Source organism: Dendropsophus ebraccatus, chromosome 11 (genome assembly GCF_027789765.1).
Source record: "Dendropsophus ebraccatus isolate aDenEbr1 chromosome 11, aDenEbr1.pat, whole genome shotgun sequence".
NCBI lineage: Eukaryota > Metazoa > Chordata > Amphibia > Anura > Hylidae > Dendropsophus > Dendropsophus ebraccatus.
Genome location: NC_091464.1, coordinates 56,921,997 through 56,942,147, shown reverse-complemented (window position 1 = coordinate 56,942,147; position 20,151 = coordinate 56,921,997). Strand labels below are relative to the sequence as shown.

At 46.3% G+C, this 20,151-nt stretch overlaps 2 protein-coding genes across 2 annotated transcripts in view; both read right to left on the bottom strand.

Moving 5' to 3' along the window:
- The window catches only part of LOC138767405 (cell surface glycoprotein CD200 receptor 2-like), a 43,393-nt gene extending 38,768 nt beyond the window's left edge, over window positions 1-4,625 (bottom strand). The window contains exons 1-3 of the mRNA XM_069944906.1: window positions 4,601-4,625; window positions 3,414-3,506; window positions 1,020-1,081 (exon numbers count right to left, since the gene is read on the bottom strand). The gene's annotated coding sequence lies outside the window, so the exon portion shown is untranslated. The remainder of the gene's footprint in view (window positions 1-1,019; window positions 1,082-3,413; window positions 3,507-4,600) is intronic.
- Window positions 1,020-6,998, bottom strand: LOC138767404 (cell surface glycoprotein CD200 receptor 1-B-like). The gene is made up of 5 exons (XM_069944904.1): window positions 6,929-6,998; window positions 6,185-6,481; window positions 4,601-4,855; window positions 3,414-3,506; window positions 1,020-1,081 (listed from the first exon to the last, which is right to left on the bottom strand). The coding sequence occupies exons 1-5, from the start codon at window positions 6,996-6,998 to the stop codon at window positions 1,020-1,022; spliced, it is 777 nt and encodes a 258-aa protein (XP_069801005.1).
- Between the last annotated feature and the right edge of the window lie 13,153 nt (window positions 6,999-20,151).

The window sequence follows — 20,151 nt, the reverse complement described above, 5'->3', positions numbered from 1 at the left end:
CCGCACAGAGGCTTTGTAATTGCATCATGGCATCCTCTAATGGGAATGGCGGCCATACCTATTTAGCTGGGGAAAAGGGACCATTCTAATTTATTTGGGGCTATTAGGCCAATTATTAGTTTATAAGGTTGAAAATGACAGGTGTCCATCAAATTCAACCTGTGTTGATCCAGAGGAAGGCAAAAAACCCTCGTGAGGCAGACGACAGTAGCCTCATCACAGGGGAAAAATTCCTTCCCGACTCCATAATGGCGATCAGACTAATCCCTGGATCAACGTGACCCCTGAAATAGGAATAAGGGACAGAATTTAGATAATGTAGAACCCCAATGACGTGTGGTACGCCTTGAAGCGATCCAATATGCAGAGGCCGGGGTGATCAGGACAGGCGTCACACTGGAAAATGGTGTCCTTCCTGATCCCCCTGTTACGCCACACTCTGCACTTCTTCTGGGGTCTCCCTTTCTCCAGTGTGGGGGACGTCACCTGGAAAATGGGGTCCTTCATATCCAGAAGCGCTGGGTCCGCTCCATGGCTGCTAAATATTAGGGCTTTATTACTACTTCTGATATTTACGGATCGTGCCGCAAGCTACAGTAGCTCAGGCAGTGAGGGGCGCTGGTATAAAAGTTACAGGTGGTAACCTTTAGCAGTGGGAAGATCAGTTCCCGAACGATCTTCCCACTAACTCGGAGGATCAGCATATAGCAGCGATCGTTGGCACGGGAGGGGTTAATCACCCCCCGTGCCGACGAGCAGAGATGGCCTGCTATACATTATAGCAGGCCATCTTCCCGGACCGCTGTGTGTGAACACACAGCGATCGGGGAAACATCGGGCGTACGTATACACCCGTTTGCGTTAAAGGCCACCCTGCGGGGGCGTATACGTACGCCCGATGTCGTTAAGGGGTTAAAATCACTTGAACTGTTGATATTTAATGTTTTCAAAAAAATGACCCTGAAATGACAGTTACGCTTTAAGGAGTTAATTGAAAAAATATGTTGTATGAACATAACCTAATTCTGTATTTCTATTCCGCGGTCTTCATGTATTTGATCTCCAGGAATATTCACTTCTCCTAAAAAATAGAAATATATCAATCAATTAATCAATGTAATAATGATAAAGTGTTATAATAGAGGTAGTTTTTTTTCTTGCAATAATTTAATGGGAATCTGTTGAATCGTTTCACATGACAAAGTTTCAGCTAGAGGTCAAATGCACACAGTATATATATTTGCGCCAATGAAAAATTCCTCACAGTAAAGTTGACAGGAAGAGGCTCATAAGGTTGACCCACATGCCCCATGACTACATTAAAACGTAGTTCCAGGTACTTTTACAGATATAATGCTGGTCTGCTGTGTGGTGTCAGGCCTTTCTGCAAGAAGCAATATGGTCATTGTAGCAGCAGCCACTTTCTGCGAATTTTTTACCACCCTTTTTCCTATACAGCACTGTGGTGGGTGCTAACTGTGAGAGTAGTAGGACCCGCTCTCTACTACACTTGTGAGTAGGTGGCACCATCTAAACAGTTGTGTCAAGTGCCCCTCTTTCCTGTAATTCTGCACAAGCTCTGGAGATCTAAAGGGCAGCTCACATGCAGTACAGTCCCCTCCCCCCAGTGTTCTAGGCTGCTGTTCTGTGCCGACAGATCCCCCCATCCTGTTCACATATGCGTATATATATATACACTACTGTTCAAAAGTTTGGGGTCACCCAAACAATTTTGTGTTTTCCATGAAAAGTCACACTTATCCACCACCATACATTGTGAAATGAATAGAAAATAGAGTCAAGACATTGACAAGGTTAGAAATAATGATTTGTATTTGAAATAACATTGTTTTTACATCACACTTTGCTTTCGTCAAAGAATCCACCTTTTGCAGCAATTCCAGCATTGCACACCTTTGGCATTCTAGCTATTAATCTGTTGAGGTAAGCTGGAGAAATTGCACCCCACACTTCTAGAAGCAGCTCCCACAAGTTGGATTGGTTGGATAGGCACTTCTGGCGTACCATACGGTCAAGCTGCTCCCACAACAGCTCAATGGGGTTCAGATCTGGTGACTGCGCTGGCCACTCCATTACCTATGATAGAATACCAGCTGCTTGCTTCTGCTGTAAATAGTTCTTGCACAATTTGGAGGTGTGTTTAGGGTCATTGTCCTGTTGTAGGATGAAATTGGCTCCAATCAAGCGCTGTCCACTGGGTACGGCATGGCGTTGCAAAATTGAGTGATAGCCTTCCTTATTCAGAATCCCTTTTACCCTGTACAAATCTCCCACCTTACCAGCACCAAAGCAACCCCACACCATCACATTACCTCCACCATGCTTAACAGATGGCGTCAGGCATTCTTTCAGCATCTCTTCATTTATTCTGCGTCTCACAAACCTTCTTCTTTGTCATCCAAACACCTCAAACTTGGATTCATCCGTCCACAACACTTTTTTCCAGTCTTCCTCTGTCCAATGTCTGTGTTCTTTTGCCCATCTTAATCTTTTTCTTTTATTGGCCAGTCTCAGATATGGCTTTTTCTTTGCCACTCTGCCCTGAAGCCCAAAATCCAGCAGCCGCCTCTTCACTGTAGATGTTGACACTGGTGTTTTGCGGGTACTATTTAATGAAGATGCCAGTTGGGGACCTGTGAGGCGTCTGTTTCTCAAACTAGAGACTCTAATGTGCTTATCTTCTTGCTTAGTTGTGCAACGCGGCCTCCCACTTCTTTTTCTACTCTGGTTAGAGCCTGTTTGTGCTGTCCTCTGAAGGGAGTAGTACACACCGTTGTAGGAAATCTTCAATTTCTTAGCAATTTCTCGCATGGAATAGCCTTCATTTCTAAGAACAAGAATAGACTGTCGAGTTTCAGATGAAAGTTCTCTTTTTCTGGCTTTTTTGAGCATTTAATTGACCCCACAAATGTGATGCTCCAGAAACACAATCTGCTCAAAGGAAGGTCAGTTTTGTAGCTTCTATAACGAGCTAGACGGTTTTCAGATGTGTGAACATGATTGCACAAGGGTTTTCTAATCATCAATTAGCCTTCTGAGCCAATGAGCAAACACATTGTACCATTAGAACACTGGAGTGATAGTTGCTAGAAATGGGCCTCTATACACCTATGTAGATATTGCACCAAAAAACAGACATTTGCAGCTAGAATAGTCATTTACCACATTAGCAATGTATAGAGTGTATTTGTTTAAAGTTAGGACTAGTTTAAAGTTATCTTCATTGAAAAGTACAGTGCTTTTCCTTCAAAAATAAGGACATTTTAATGTGACCCCAAACTTTTGAATGGTAGTGTATATATATATATATATATATATATATATATATATATATATATATATATATATATAGTATAAATATATTGTAATGGGATGTGCCATCGCTGTATTACCAGTCTTGAGGTGAAGGAGAAGTCCGGCCATGAGTACAGTGGAGATTACTGTGATGATTATTCTCACAATGTTATCATATCTCAATCTATAGCCTGAAAGGAAACAAAAGAAAAATGATACAGAGATTCCACAGGACACCTGCATACACTATCTGGCGTAACATTGGCGATCATCAAGATGATCTTTGCCGCTGCTGAATTCGGATGCGGACGCATCTGTGCGGGCCCACATCTGAATTCCCCCCTGCTCACAATGGAGCTCCATTGTGTGAACTGACAGGGTTTTCTGCAGCCGCTTTTCATTAAATAGCGACTGCAGAAAACTGGCATGTCAGTTTCTTGCAACTCAGCTAGGGATCCCGTCCGGAGTGTATACTATGGGGGAGATTTATGAAAGGGTGTAAATATACACCTGGTGTAAACTGCTCACAGCAACCAATCACAGCTCCTCTTTTATTCTACCAGAGCTAAAAGCTGAGCTGAGTTTACACCAGATGTATATTTACACCCTTTCATAAATCTCCCCCTATGTGTATACACTCCGACCAGGATTCCCTCAGCCTGAAGCACTACGCAAGTACCGTAGCAATCACGGCCGTGATCAACAACGGCTGTGATCTCTACGGTACTTACGTAGTGTGAACATAGCCTCATAGGGGACTTATTGTGTATAGTAGCAATAGAGTGAACTTACTAAGTGGCCCTAAGGATTCTCTTTTCTTTTCTTTCCCTGTTATCTTGTAGTATATAGATGTTAAACAGATTACACCTATGCTACAGTACTAGTACTGTTACCATTACCATGATGTAAAAGAGGTACAGTACACAGCTCTACACACTATGTACTCTATGATAATGAAGCTGGGGCTTACTGTTATCTCATAAAATACCTTTAATCCCCTTATTATTACCTCAGTAACTACTGCCAAAGGGTTACTGGGAGGAGCTGAGTACTGGCAGGCATGGACTGTGAAAAATGTTGGTCTGTGCCTGGGGTGGTAACAGGCTGGCATTTTTGGACTGGGGAGGGGCCAATATAAAGAACTGTTCCCACCTTTTTATTGTCAGGGTATTACTACTTAGTCTGACTGATTGTGGAAAATAGGGGGCAATCTTACGTTGCTGTTTTTTTAAATTAATTAATTAATAAAATATTATTAAGACTCAAGATGCACAAATATATTTACCTCGCAGTATAATGGCTTCTTTCCATGGATTTTCTAATGTTGGATGAGACACAACACAAGTCAGTGAGGTCTCACTCATTCCCTTTCTCCTGAGTGTGCTGATCACTGACCACGTCTGGTCCGGCTCCTCCACTACTGTGGTGTTTATATTATCTAAATGTGGGATCCAGGAGATCTCTGCAGGAGGATTCCCACCAATGGCGCCACACTCTGGAGATCCATCGCTGGTTTCTGTTAGATATGTAGACGGCTGAACTGAAAATAAAGGAATATGAACAGTGACGGGTTAAATATTTAATGCTTGTATTTTTTTATTTGTATAGCCGCACAGATTCCGCAGCACTTTTACATAGTTTCACCAATTATGGCTCCCTGTCCTAGGGCTCACAATCTAAATCCACCTATCTGTATGTTTTGGGAGGAAACCAGAGTACCCGCAGGAAACCCACACAAACACGGAGAGAACATACAAACTCTTTGCAGATGTTGCCCTTGGTGGGATTTGAACCTAGGACCCCAGCGCTGCAAGGCTACAGTGCTAACCACTGAGCCACCGTGCTGCCCAATATTTACAAAATTGGTTGTCATGGTAAATCTGCTATTACAGTCTGCCATATAGCAGAACATCAACATATGTACATAATACAACAGCGGTATGGAGAACACAATAATTACAAAAATATCCCAGTTTTCATCTCCCTCACACACTGATTTCTTGTTGGATTTACAGTACATAGTAATATCCCACCAGTACAAGTCTCAAATGATGCAATGACACAATAGCTTCTCTGCTTTTAGCCTTTGGACAGTTTTTATGTGTACCTGGAAAATAAAAAGTATCTGCTTATAAGAAGCTGGTATCCGCTATTTGTGTGCACCAAGACTACCCGGATGATCCAAAACCAGAGATTTCTATTTGCACATTTGGGCTATCATATCATGACAGTTGCTGATTGCCAGGATCAATAATCTGGCTGCATTCATCTCAGTCTGCCTTCCATAGAGTTGTGCCTATATCATTGACCAACTCCACCAGGTCCTTTGGTATCCAGATTTTATACACTGGCCTACTACACTATAAAGCTCCCCTGTTTTTTTCTGTTGTGTGTTTGTTTTTTGTATCTAATTATAGCCTTCTGGGGTATAGTGTTGGTGGTAGTATACGTTTCTGGGGTGCAGTATTGGTGGCATTATACCATTCTGATGTACGGTACTGGTGGCACTATAACTTTCCGGGGTGCAGTATCTGTGACACTATAACTTTCTGGGGTGCAGTATCTGTGACACTATAACTTTGATTAATTTGAGCTCAAAATTGCTGTTCCATATGTCTTAAATAAAACACCTTTGAGGAGGTATAAACTGTAGTACATTTGGTGTGTGTGAGTGTGTGTGTGTGTGTGTGGGGGGGGGGGGGGGGGGGGGGGGGGGGGCTGCCTTCTGTGTGGCATGCATCAACCCCACCTGGCAAACATGGCATAGATTGGAAGTAAAAAAAAATTGTGGAAATGAGAAATAAACCTGTGTCGAGGTGGACCATGATACATTCTCCACAAAAATGCTTGATTCATAGTTCATACTCACCTAATACTTGTAGTACAACGTATCTGATGACTGTGTCTGTCTGATATACCACTTCACATGTGTAATTTCCTCCATCAGATACCTCAGTATTAGTGATACTCATTGATAGATTGTCAATTCTCATCCTTGTGCTGCAGGAGCTGTATGATGTCTTTGTATTGTCTTCCTCTATTCTATATGCTTTTATACAGGAGGAATTATATAGATGAAGCTTCCATGTAACTATTAGTAATGTGTCTCCAGGATCAGCATCACACTGCAGAACAACAGGCTGGCCTGTTCTCACCTTCACCACATCTAATTGGAAGAAAATAATATTGTTAACTTGAAACAATGGTCAGTCCTTATGTTATATGGCATATACAGTGAATGGAGAGAATAGCGTTCATGGTAAAGTATGAAAGAATAACGTAATTTTTTAGAGAATCCAAACATCATCAAGTTGTAAGAATTCTTAACTTCTTAGCAGTAATCATTATGGTATGTCACTTACTTATACTGTATATATTGGTAGCACTGTGGGCCCGTTCTCTTTATTTCTGCAGCTCCTTCCCCCTATGCAGTCAGGCAGCTATGCCGTCCATACATAACTGCTTACAAATTACTAGTCAGAATAGGATTACAAATTGATGACAATGCGTGATAATTTAATAAACTTTCTAGAAGAGAGATTGACATCTTTACCTTCCTCTCTTCCTCCATCATTTGCCTGTATTTCTATCCGTAGTGATAGAGGACACTTACCTGAGTACACTGCTCCCTGGTAGAAGAGAACAAGACTCATCAGAAGACATGCTGATCGCAGAGAGTCCATGTCTTGGTTCTGCTGTCAGACTAAAGAGGAAAACAAGAAATAAAACTATTTGTGAGACTAAACTTCCTGTTTGTTATCTGTCACAGGCTCTATATGATTTTACTACATAGTATGGTCACACATAACACATATCACATCCTGCTCTCAGTTCCTAGGGTCTAGTTATAAGAAACATTGATGTAAAGTATTTTCAGTAACTTTTTGACATTTTCAGACAAAACTTTAAAGGGAAATTGCCAGCATGTACATGTATCCGTGTTGCCTGTATATAGGTACCTTTACCATTGTTCTGTGATCCCACGTGTTCCAAACAAATATGTGGTGCACTATGTTTGACCGGTCACTTGCTAGATGGTACAGTGTGACGCCACTACTGTGGTGGTTGGTCGGAGTGTAGCTCAGCTGGATGGTAGGTTGTGGTGATGCTAGAGCCGATTGGGCACACAGGTATGGAGGCACACAGGGGTGATTCTAGCCTCTCTGCTGCCCGAGGCGAACTATAGAATGACGCCCCCCCCCCGTCAATCCGCCCACATTATAATCCACTACTGCCCCCCCCCCCACACTGCTGTCCCCAATAAACATAATGTTTGGTCCCTTGCTGCACAGAGGATGTCAGGAGAGGAGGAGGCTGACTTTATAGGAGAGGTCCCAGCAGCACAGAGGATGTCACGAGAGGAGGGGGCTAATCCTATAGGAGAGGTCCCAGCAGCACAGAGGATGTCAGGAGATGAGGGTGCTAATCCTATAGGAGAGGTCCCAGCAGCACAGAGGATGTCAGGAGAGGAGGGTGCTAATCCTATAGGAGAAGTCCCAGCAGCACAGAGGATGTCAGGAGAGGAGGGTGCTGATCTTTTAGGAGATGGTCCCCCTCTTCCCCCCTTATAGATGGTCCCCCTCTTCCCCCCTTATAGATGGTCCCCCTCTTCCCCCCCTTATAGATGGTCCCCTCTCCCTTATAGATGGTCCCCCTCTCCCCCCCTTATAGATGGTCCCCCTCTCCCCCCTCCCTTATAGATGGTCCCCCTCTCCCCCCTCCCTTATAGATGGTCCCCCTCTTTCCCCTCCCTTATAGATGGTCCCCCTCTTCCTTCCTTATAGATGGTCCCCCTCTCCCCCCCCCCTTATAGTTGGTCCCCCTCTTCCCTCTCTCCCCCCCTTATAGATGGTCCCCCTCCCCCCCCCCCTTATAGATGGTCCCCCTCTTCCCCCCCCCTTATAGATGGTCCCCCTCTTCCCTCTCTCCCCCTCCCTTATAGATGGTCCCCTCTCCCTTATAGATGGTCCCCCTCCCCCCCTTATACATGGTCCCCCCTCTCCCCCCTCCCTTATAGATGCCCCCTTATAGATGGTCCCCCTCTTTCCCCCTCCCTTATAGATGGTCCCCCTCTCCCCCTTATACATGGTCCCCCTCTTCCCCCCCTTATAGACGGTCCCCCTCCCGCCCCTCCCTTATAGATGGTCCCCCCCTTATAGATGGTCCCCCTCTTTCCCCCCTCCCTTATAGATGGCCCCCCCCTTATAGATGGTCCCCCTCTTTCCCCCCTCCCTTATAGATGGCCCCCCCCCTATAGATGGTCCCCCTCTTCCCTCTCCCCCTCCCTTATAGATGGTCCCCCCCCCTTATAGATCGTCCCCCTCTTTCCCCCCTCCCTTATAGATCGTCCCCCTCTTTCCCCCCTCCCTTATAGATGGCCCCCTTCCCCCCCCTACCTTATAGATGGTCCCCCTCTCCCCCCCCCCTGCACAGCAGATAAAACAAAAACAAAAAACAGCACACAACTCACCTGCCCTCCGTTCCCCCCGTCGAGCCTCTCTGGTCTGGTCCCGGCTGATGTGCGGCTGCCCGGGGTGTCCCGTCCTGTCCCCGGCAGCGCGCGCATCACAGAGCTCCCCGTGCGCCTGTGCCTGTGACTTCCGGCACACGGGGAGCTCTCTGATGCGCGCGCTGCCGGGGACAGGACGGGACACCCCAGGCAGCCGCACATCAGCCGGGGGACTAAGGCTGCATTCCCACGTTCCGTGATCCTGACGGATCACGGACGTGGAATGCATGTACTGGAGCCCCCCCGCCCCCGGGAAGTATCTGTAATGAGATGCTGTGAGCGGGGGAGACTGTATTCATAAGCGCCGCGCTGTAGTATCAGCACCGCGCGGCTGATTTAGTACAGCGCGGCGCTTATGAATACAGTCTCCCCCGCTCACAGCATCTCATTACAGATACTGCCCGGGGGCGGGGGGGCTCCAGTACATGGTACAGTCAGGGCCGTTTTAATACATTGGTGGGCCCAGTGCACAGCCCTCAAGAGTGGGCCCCCCCCCCTTACCTTTCTGCACATTGTATAATGTACTGAATTTGCCCCCACACTGTATCAAGAGCCCCAATACATACAGTAGTTACCTTATAACACTATTTCCACCATTCAGTGATTACATATTACATAAAAACTGCACTAAACAAAACAGAAAGATATCACCATTGATACCATTACATAATACCGCCACACCATGACCCCTATCAGTACAAGCCTATAACAGAGTGAAGTTACATCCAGTGACTCACCGGAGGAGTCTTCTCCGATCAGAGTCTGTCACCTTTTCTTTTTCTCTCCATCCAGCGTGGGCCACCTTGAAGTCTTCTCCTGGCTGTGAATCTTCTCTCCAGAATCTGCCAGACAAATATTTTAGGCTCCAACACATACAGTAGTTAGGTCCCTTGTACCCCTATACAGTAGTTACACCCCTCTGTACTCCTACATAGTTACACCCCTCTGTGCCTCCATAGTTTTAAGGTGTCCCTGTAGTATATAGACCCTCATGTGCTCCTCCAGTTATATACAGCCCTCCTGTGCGCTCCCCCATTAGTATATAGCCCCCCTGTGCACTCTCCCCAGTAGTATATAGCCCCCTGTGCTCACCCACAATAGTATATAGCCCCCCTGTGCTCTCCCCCAATAGTATATAGCCCCCCTATGCTCTCCCACAATAGTATATAGCCCCCCTGTGCTCTCCCACAATAGTATATAGCCCCCCTGTGCTCTCCCACAATAGTATATAGCCCCCTGTGCTCTCCCCCAATAGTATATAGCCCCCCTGTGCTCTCCCACAATAGTATATAGCCCCCCTGTGCTCTCCCCCAATAGTATATAGCCCCCCTGTGCTCCCCCTCAATAGTATATAGCCCCCCTGTGCTCTCCATAATATATAGCCCCCTGTGCTCTCCCCCATAGTATATAGACCCCTGTGCTCCCCAATAGTATATAGCTCCCCTGTGCTCCCCAATAGTATATAGCCCCTGTGCTCCCCAATAGTATATAGCTAACCTGTGCTCCCCAATAGTATATAACCCCTGTGCTCCCCCATAGTATATAGCCCCCTGTGCTCCCCCATAGTATATAGCCCCCTGTGCTCCACAGTAGTATATAGCCCCCTGTGCTCCCCATAGTATATAGCTCCCCTGTGCTCCCCCATAGTATATAGCTCCCCTGTGCTCCCCCATAGTATATAGCCCCCTGTGCTCCCCCAAAGTATATAGCTCCCCTGTGCTCCCCCATAGTATATAGCTCCCCTGTGCTCCCCAATAGTATATAGCCCTCTGTGCTTCCCAATAGTATATAGCTCCCCTGTGCTCCCCAATAGTATATAGCTCCCCTGTGCTCCCCCATAGTGTATAGCCCCCTGTGCTCCCCCATAGTATATAGCTCCCCTGTGCTCCCCCATATTATATAGCCCCCTGTGCTCCCCCATAGTATATAGCCCCCTGTGCTCCCCAATAGTATATAGCCCCCGTTCTCCCCCATAGTGTATAGCCCCCTGTGCTCCCCAATAGTATATAGCTCCCCTGTGCTCCCCCATAGTATATAGCCCCCTGTGCTCCCCCATAGTATATAGCCCCCTGTGCTCCCCCATAGTATATAGCCCCCTGTGCTCCCCCAAAGTATATAGCTCCCCTGTGCTCCCCCATAGTATATAACTCCCCTGTGCTCCCCAATAGTATATAGCCCCCTGTGCTTCCCAATAGTATATAGCTCCCCTGTGCTCCCCAATAGTATATAGCTCCCCTGTGCTCCCCCATAGTGTATAGCCCCCTGTGCTCCCCCATAGTATATAGCTCCCCTGTGCTCCCCCATAGTATATAGCCCCCTGTGCTCCACAATAGTATATAGCCCCCGTTCTCCCCCATAGTATATAGCCCCCTGTGCTCCCCAATAGTATATAGCCCCCGTTCTCCCCCGTAGTATATAGCCCCCCTGTGCTCCCCAATAGTATATAGCCCCCGTTCTCCCCCATAGTATATAGCCCCCCTGTGCTCCCCAATAGTATATAGCCCCCGTTCTCCCCCATAGTATATAGCCCCCTGTTCTTCCCCATAGTATATAGCCCCCTGTGCTCCCCAATAGTATATAGCTCCCCCTCCCATATAACATTGAAAAAAACAAACACTGTTACTCACCTGGGTCCACGCGTTCCTCTTCTCTTCCCTCTTGTGGCCGCACTTCCTGTGGTCACAAGAGGCTGCACTCCCCTTACCCTCGCGCCGACGCTCCAGTGACGTCGGGCGCTAGAGGGAGAGTGCGGCCTCTTGTGACCGCAGGAAGTGCGGCCACAAGAGTGAGTGACTGACAGGGAGGGAGCCAATGGCTCTCTCTCTGTCAGCGCCGCAGCAGCAGCGGACGGGGGCAGCGGTGGACGGGGGGGCCCTGCAGGGGGCGCCATGGAGGGGTAAGTAGATTACCCATCCATGGCGCTCCCCCCTGACAGGCTGGTGGCCGGAGCCCTGTGCGACCGCACTGGTCGCACATAGCAACGGCCGGCCTGCTCGGGGGGGCCCCTTTAACCAGTGGGCCCGGTGCACGTGCACCATGTGCCCTCTGGTTAAAGCGGCCCTGGGTACAGTCAGTGGCGGATTATAATGTGGGCGGCCGCCCGAACCGCTCATATTATAATCTGCCACTGAATGCCGCCCCCATGAAGATAGCTGGTGGCGCCGCCTGAGGCAGACGATTCAGGTCGCCTCATCATTGCGGCGCCCCTGGAGGCACACCTGTGTTTAGTTTAATGTGGCTGGCTATATTCTTTCCCTGTGGTCAGTGACCTGCCGGGCTGTTAGGGGGTCCCTAGGGTACTTATCATGGTGGTCCGGAGTGGAGCTATGACCCACCTGGACTATCAGTACTGCCACCCACAGAAAGGGGAGATGACCCAAGGATGGTGTAACAACTGTGTAGTGTCAGGTAGGGTACTGGAAAGACACGTAGACAAGTTCAACCCTAGACTGGCACCCGCCCCAGCTGTCCCTACCTACTTGCCACAAACAGTACTAAGAAGTACTGTGGACAACTGGTCGACAAACCTTACACTAGAATAAGTGCAACACAAAACAAGACAAACAAACACATTGAGGAATGGTCAGGAAACAAAGTCAGCAACGGCCCGGCAGCGAAGGTACAAAATCAGGATTCAGAAAGCAAGGTCAGGGTATGAAAAAAAAAAGGTCAGAGTAACAACAACAAACAGGAGAATGCTAGGTCAAGGCACAAGGCACTATCGCAGGCACTGGAATGAGACCAGGGGCTGGAATTTATAGTGAACAGGAACCTAGGTGCAGACAGCTAACTGTCTAGGTCAGCTGTCAGTCCCTATTAAGGGTACACCTGATGCCGATCGACCAGGGGTGGTAAGGCCATGGCTACACACAAAAGAAAAAATAAACACAGCAGGCTGGTTGCCGGGGATGCAATCGGCGGGCCCCCTTCAACCAGTCCTACTCAACAGCAGAACGTAGTGACGTCTGAGCACTGCCTGAGATCTAGAAGTGCAGGGCTGCTGCTGTAATTTGTAGGAGATAGGATTATGAATTTCAATTATGGAGAAAGGACCAATAAACCTGGGTGCTAGTTTGGCAGAAGATACGCGGGTGCTAGTTTGGCAGAAGATACGCGGAAGTGTAGATTTTTAGTAGGTAACCACACTTTATCTCCTACAACATAATCGAGTCCAGGACGACATTTACGATTGGCGAATTTTGTATATTGTTCCTATGAGACAGTTAGAGTCGCCAGACTCTCTGCCCACACTTTGCACGGTTTCTTTGTCAATTGTTTGATGGACGTAAATCGGAATTGGGTAACGCAGAATATTTAGGATGAAATGCATAATTACAAAAGAACGGCATCTGTTGGGTAGAGGCATTTACGTGATTATTTAGAGCAAACTCTGCCATCGGTAGGTATTCTGACCATTTAGTCTGATAGTCAGACACATAACATCTTAAAAATTGGATGACTGACTGGTTAGTGCGTTCTGTCTGACCATCAGATCAGATACTATATTTGTAGGAACCCCATGCAAACGGAGGATATGCTGTACAATCAATCTAGCCAATGTTTTGGCATTAGGTCATTTTTTTCAGAGCTACTAAGTGACACATTTTATTGAAACGGTCGACCACCACCCAAGGTACAGTTTTCCCTTGTGACGAGGGGAGATCAGTAACAAAATCCATTGACAGATGAGACCACAGACGAGAAGGCAAGGGCATGGATTGCAACAATCCTTCTAGTCAGTGCCATATTACCAGCTTCTGCTGCACTAGGCACTAAACCTAAGGACGCCCTATCTTGGGGAGCATGGGGGACATTGGTTTTGGCCACATGCATTTCTCAACATGTAGAAACATTGTCTGAATCACGTTTTTTATGGCTTTTAACTGCTTAAAACATAAATTTCCACATAGAATCAATGATTAGAGCCAACTGCATATTGTCTGAAGGAATTCTCACCACAGGATTGGTAGATTAGTAGGTAATAGCTCCAGGCATCACAGCCATACTAGACCTGAGAAACACCACCACACCAGACCTGATCATACTCCCCCCCTCAAAAAATCACCCGATTTACTGGCAAGTCTGAATGGGAGGTGGGAGACGGGTGCCTAGGGGTAAATACGACCCTGCTTCTGGTAGTGATCTTGGGGTTTTAGCCCGAGAACATATTTCACAAGCCTTAAAAAGGGTGTACCATCAGGTACATCCTCTTGAATTTAACACACGATCGAACGGCGCCGTCATGGGGAAGCCGTTGCCGAGGTCCGTTTTTCGAGGTCCGTTTCGTTCCCATGTATGGCGAGCCGGCCTGCTCCCAGTGGGAGGGAATTCCCTTCCCTCTATGACGTGGCTCCATTGATTCTAAAGGAGCCGCGTCATAGAGGGAAGGGAATACCCTCCCACTGGGGGCGGACCGGCCCGTATTCTGTGCTTGAGCACTGCCCTGGTACCCCTGGATAGAACGTCGCCGTACATGGGAAACGGCCGCGATTCGAAAAACGGACCGCGGCACTGGCTTCCCCATGACGGCACCATTCTATTGGTGTGTTAAATTCAAGAGGATGTACCTTATGGTACATCCTCTTTAACATACTCAGACACATCTTTTTGCCACGTAGGCCACCAGCAGGGATGGGACAGTAGGTATCCCGCATCGGGAATCCCAGGATGACCTTCTAGATTGGATGCATGAACCTTGCACCTCTAACCTCAAATTTAAAGGTACAAACAATTTACCGGAAGGAACACCTGGTGGTGCACTGGTGCTAGTCATGCTAGCAAGAACTGTACCAGGGGTTAAAATGGTTTCAGGTTTCTCCTCAGTGATTCTACCTATTCTATTCTATCACCAAAACTTCTGGACAAGGCGTCGGCTTTAACCTCTAAAAAGAAAAATAGCATATGCACTAAAAATAGTAGCACATCACAAAAATCTTTATTATAATACTGACATAGATACAAAATACCACATAAATAAATGAATGTACAGGAGTAGTAAAATAAGGGAGACAACACCCCAAATACTGCTCTACATTAAAAACACTAAAATGTCACCATAAGTCCTACTGGTGTTCCAGCCAGGGCTAATCTATCACTCTGACTCTGGACTGTATGTACAATAGCAATAATCCCAACATCTCTACCTTGACAGGGACCCGGTAAAACAAAATATAACCACAAAAAATGGAGAATAGGAAAAAATTGGAAAAGATCACCATATACAGTCCAACAGAATGAGAGTCAGCGACTTCCTCAGGGATATATGTATGTATGTATATATATATATATATATATATATATATATATATATATATATATATATATATTATTCTTGTAGTCTGGTTACTTTTACCTCTAGTGACAATGTCTTCCAATGCTACTGCACATGCATGACTACTCCAAGATGGCACCAGCTTCTCTCTATATGTATGGTGATTGCCATATTCTGGTAGTCTGGTTACTTTTACCTCTAGTGACAATGTCTTCCAATGCTACTGAACATGCATGACTACTCCAAAATGGCGCTGGCTTCTCAGTCGCTTTTGTAGTCATATATGCGGCTGCCATATTCCTGTAGTCTGGTTATTTTTACCTTTAATGACAGTATCTTCCAATGCTAATGCACATGCGTGACTACTCCAAAATGGCGCCGGCTTCTCAATCGCTTTTGTAGTCATATATGCGGCTGCCATATTCTTGAAATCCATACACTTCTGCCTCCAGTGGCAGCTTATTGATGCTACTGCACATGTGCAGCTCTTTCAAGATGGCGCCAAACATGTTTGAAATGCTTGATTCTCCTGCACATGGTATGATTTTTCCTCTAATCTGTAATTGCTCTCACATGTTGTATAGGTATATGTATTATGCCCCTCACCTTACTGCCCACATCCCTGAGGAAGCCGCTAGACGTGTGACATCCCTGAGGAAGCCGCTAGACGGCGGAACGCGTGGGGTGATTCTTATCCCATCTGATTCTCATTCTGTTGGACTGTATATGGTGATCTTTTCCCATTTTTTTCCTATTCTCCATTTTTTGTGGTTATATTTTGTTTTACCGGGTCCCTATCAAGGTAGAGATGTTGGATTTTTGTTATTGTACATACAGTCCAGAGTCAGAGTGGTAGATTAGCCCTGGCTGGAACACCAGCAGGACTTATGGTGACATTTTAGTGTTTTTAATGTAGAGCAGTATTTGGGGTGTTGTCTCCCTCATTTTACTGCTCCTGTACATTCATATATTTATGTGGTATTTTGTATCTATGTCAGTGTTATAATAAAGATTTTTGTGATGTGCTACCATTTTTTGTGCATATGCTATTTTTCTTTTGAGAGGATGATGTACTACTTATATGCATTGGTTTAGCACTCCATGATTATTAGTGGTGCCCACTAGCTTTATATATATATAGAGGCGTCGGCTTTGACATTTTTATTCCCTGGTCGTTATGTAACCACAAAATCAAAGTGGTTAAAAAAAAGTGCCCAGTGGGCTTGTCGGGGGTCAGAGACAAATTTTATGAATATGACCTGTGTCACTTTAGTCATTAATAACTTCGGGATGCTTTTACCTATCCGACTGATTCTGAGATTGTTTTCTTGTGACATATTGTACTTTACATTTCTGGTAAATTGGAGTCGATACTTATAATGAATATTTATGAAGAAAACCAAAATAACGTGAAAAATTGTGAAAAAAAAGCATTTTTCCAACTTTGAAACTTTTCTGCTTATACAGAAAATGGTTATGCCACATAAAGTATATATTAAATAGCATTAGCAACATGTCTACTTTATGTTGGCGGCTTTTATTAAACTATGTTTGATTTTTTTTAGACAATAGAAAGCTTAAAACATTAGCAGCAATTTTCCAAAGTTTCAGTAAAATTTCAAAATAAGATTTTTTTAGGGATTTTTTGCGCCATGATGTTTACTTTCTATCGGTACCTTGATTGCACATATATGACTTTTTGATCACTACACCCCTTGTTACATTCCCTGAGGGGTGTAGTTTCCATAATGGGCTCATTTTTGGGGGGTTGGCAACACAGAGGCCTTTCAAATGCAACATGGCCCTCGAAATCCATTCCAGCCAAATCCAGCCTCCAAAAACCAAATGACGCTCCTTCCCTTTGGAGGCTTACCCTGCACCCGCATGGCGTTTTATGTTCACATGTGGGCTATTTTCGTACTCAGGGAAAATTGCTCTACACATTTTATGTTTTTTTATCTTTTAACCCCTTGTGAAAATGAAAAAATCAAGACAAGATCAATGATTTAGTGTAAAAATAAAACATTTTTTAAACTAAATGTCGGTCTATCCTGTTTTCCATTTCCACAAAGGGTTAAAAAAGGAAATGAATGCAAAGCGTGTAGGGTAATTTCCCCTGAGTACGAAAATACCCCACATGTGGACATATTCTGCCATATGGGCACAGGGCAAGCCACCAAAGGGACAGAGCGCCATTTAGAGGCTGGGATGGAGGATGGAAGTGCTGCCAGGACAGTAGAAACCCCCCACAAGTGACCCCATTCTGGAAACTGCACCCCATAAGGAATCTAACAAGGGGTGCAGTGAGCATATGGACCCCACTGGTGAGGGGCACATATGTAGAACATGTGCCGTGAAAATAAAAAATATATATTTTTTTTCATTTTCACGTCCCAAATGTGGCCGTCACCAGGGGGCCATATCCCTGCTGCCCCCCTTGTTAGATTCCTTATGGGGTGTAGTTTCCAGAACGGGTTCACTTGTGAGGCGTTTCTACTGTACTGGCAGCACAGAGGCTTTATAATTGCAACATGGCAAGTCTCTAATGGGAATGGCGGCCATATCTATTTAGCTGGGGGAAAGGGACAATTTTAATTTATTTGGGGGTATTATGCCAATTATTAGTTTATAAGGTTGAAAATAACAGGTGTCCATCAAATTCATCCTGTGTTGATCCAGAGGAAGGCAAAAAACCATTGTGAGGCAGATGACAGTAGCCTCATCACAGGCAAAAAAATTCCTTCCCGACTCCATAATGGCGATCAGAATAATCCCTGGATCAACGTGACCCCTGAAATAGGAATAAGGGACAGAATTTAGAAAATTTAGAACTCGTGTGGTACACCTTGAAGCGATCCAGTATGCAGAAGCCGGGGTGATCAGGACAGGTGTCATACTGGAAAATGGTGTCCTTCCTGATCCCCCTGTTACGCCACACTCTGCACTTCTTCTGGGGTCTCCTGTTTTCCAGTGTGGGGGACGTCACCTGGAAAATGTTGCCCTGGTGCGATACGGGGTCCTTCATATCCAGAAGCGCTGGGTCTGCTCCATGGCTGCTAATTATTAGGGCTCTATCACTGCTTCTGATATTTTCGGATCGTGCCACAAGCTATAGTAGCTCGGGCAGCGAGGGACCGGAACAGGGGTGCTGGTATTAAAGTTATGCCCATGCAGGTGGTAACCTTTATCCAGCAGTGGGAAGATCAGTTCCCAAACGATCTATCCACTAACTCCGAGGATGGGGGGGCATCTGGGGGCTGGATTCGGGTGTCCCTTCCTTCATTCACTCTAAGGGTACCTGCACACTGCGGAATGGCGAAGGATAACCCATTGTGCATTCTGCAGCCGCCAGCGGACTGATGCAGGTGCGCGTCTCCGCTCGTGTCACACTCTATTCTATGCACAGGCGGATTCCGCCCTCTGTCCAAAGAATGAACGTGTTCATTCTTTGGACGGACGACGGAATCCGCCCGTGTTTAGAATGGAGTCTGACACGGGTGGAGACACACGCCTGCATCAGTCCGCCAGTGGGTGCCAGCCAGAATGCACAAAGGGTTATCCTTCATCTTTCCGCAGTGTGCATGTACCCTGAGGCTAGGTTCACACTACGTATATGTCCGGCCGCATATTTTTCGCGGCCGGACATATACGTATGAAACTCCGGACGGGACTTTACGCAAGTTGCGGCCGGATACGTACGGACCGCGAACTTATGCCCTTAGCGTACTTACGCTTCCCGAGCGCTCTTCGTAGCGATCTAACAGCGGCCTTTTACTTGGAAATCTTCGCCTAGCCCCGGACACCCCACAGAACCTTTTGGATCGGAACAAAAAGCTGGCAAAATGAAGAAATCACCACTACGTACGGGACCGCATGTTACGCTACGGGCGTAAGTTACGGCATTTCCGTCCCGAAACAATGGTCTGGTTCATTTTTTACGGCGCCGCATACGATCCGGGTGTAAGTTCGTACGTAGTGTGAACTGTGCGCCCGTAGATCGTATACTTTCCATTGTACGCAAACTACGTAAGTTTCCGGCCGCTTATTCACGGAACGCGCTACGGACGGAAACTTACGTAGTGTGAACGTAGCCTAAATCTGTAAGTTTCCCCTTAAGGAACTCTTACTGAGTTTGTAGAATTTCACGCAATACTGTGATCTCTTATTGGGAGGGTACTGGCGGAAAAGACGTGTCTGGGGGGCAGCGTACGTCACTGGATGATAATGAAAAGGATGAATGGAGGAAAAAAAGGATCCCTCCATTCATCCTCACTGGCTGTTTCGTTGTCGGAGGCAATAATAGCGTATGTGTCCGCTGCCGAAAACACCCAGGGGGCCATACAGGGATTATTATATAGGGAATGTAAATATGTGATGTAGTGTAGTGTAAAACTTTATTTCATGTAGTGTGGTGTAATGTAGTGTTTTTTTACGTTTTCTTTGACAGTAAGAAAAAATATACTTACGCCAAGAAAGAAGTTGCTGATAAATGCCGCAATTATGTGCGCCACTTATCAGCAGACAGTGGCGGTAGGATATAGGGGGGAAAAATGCCCCTACGCCAAAAAGGAGTTGTTGATCAGCGGCGCACTTACGTGCGATGCTGATCAGCACTCAGCGGCGTTAGGGCGCATAAAAAGAAAAAAAAAAGAAAAAAAAAATCTCTTAAAAATCTTTTTAACCCAAAGCAACTGATCAGTGAATAGTATACATTAATCAGCCGCTAGGGGGCAGTAGAGGGAAGCTGACGAAGATTGCCGAAGCCCGCCAAAGCCCGAAGAGCCGAAGATTTCCGAAGTTAGACAACGAAGACCCGACGGAACACGGAAGTAAGCTGACGCAGAGAAGAGGACGCCGAGGGACCACCGATCTTCGCTCTGGACGCCGGGATCAGGTGAGTATAGTGCAACTACACACACCTGTTCTGCACCCCTCAGCTACCTAGCTGAGGGGTGCACAACCCGGGGACACTGTTTTTTTACACTTTGATCGTCGGCACGGGGGAGTTAACCACCCCCCATGCCAACGAGCAGGGATGGCCTGCTATACATTATAG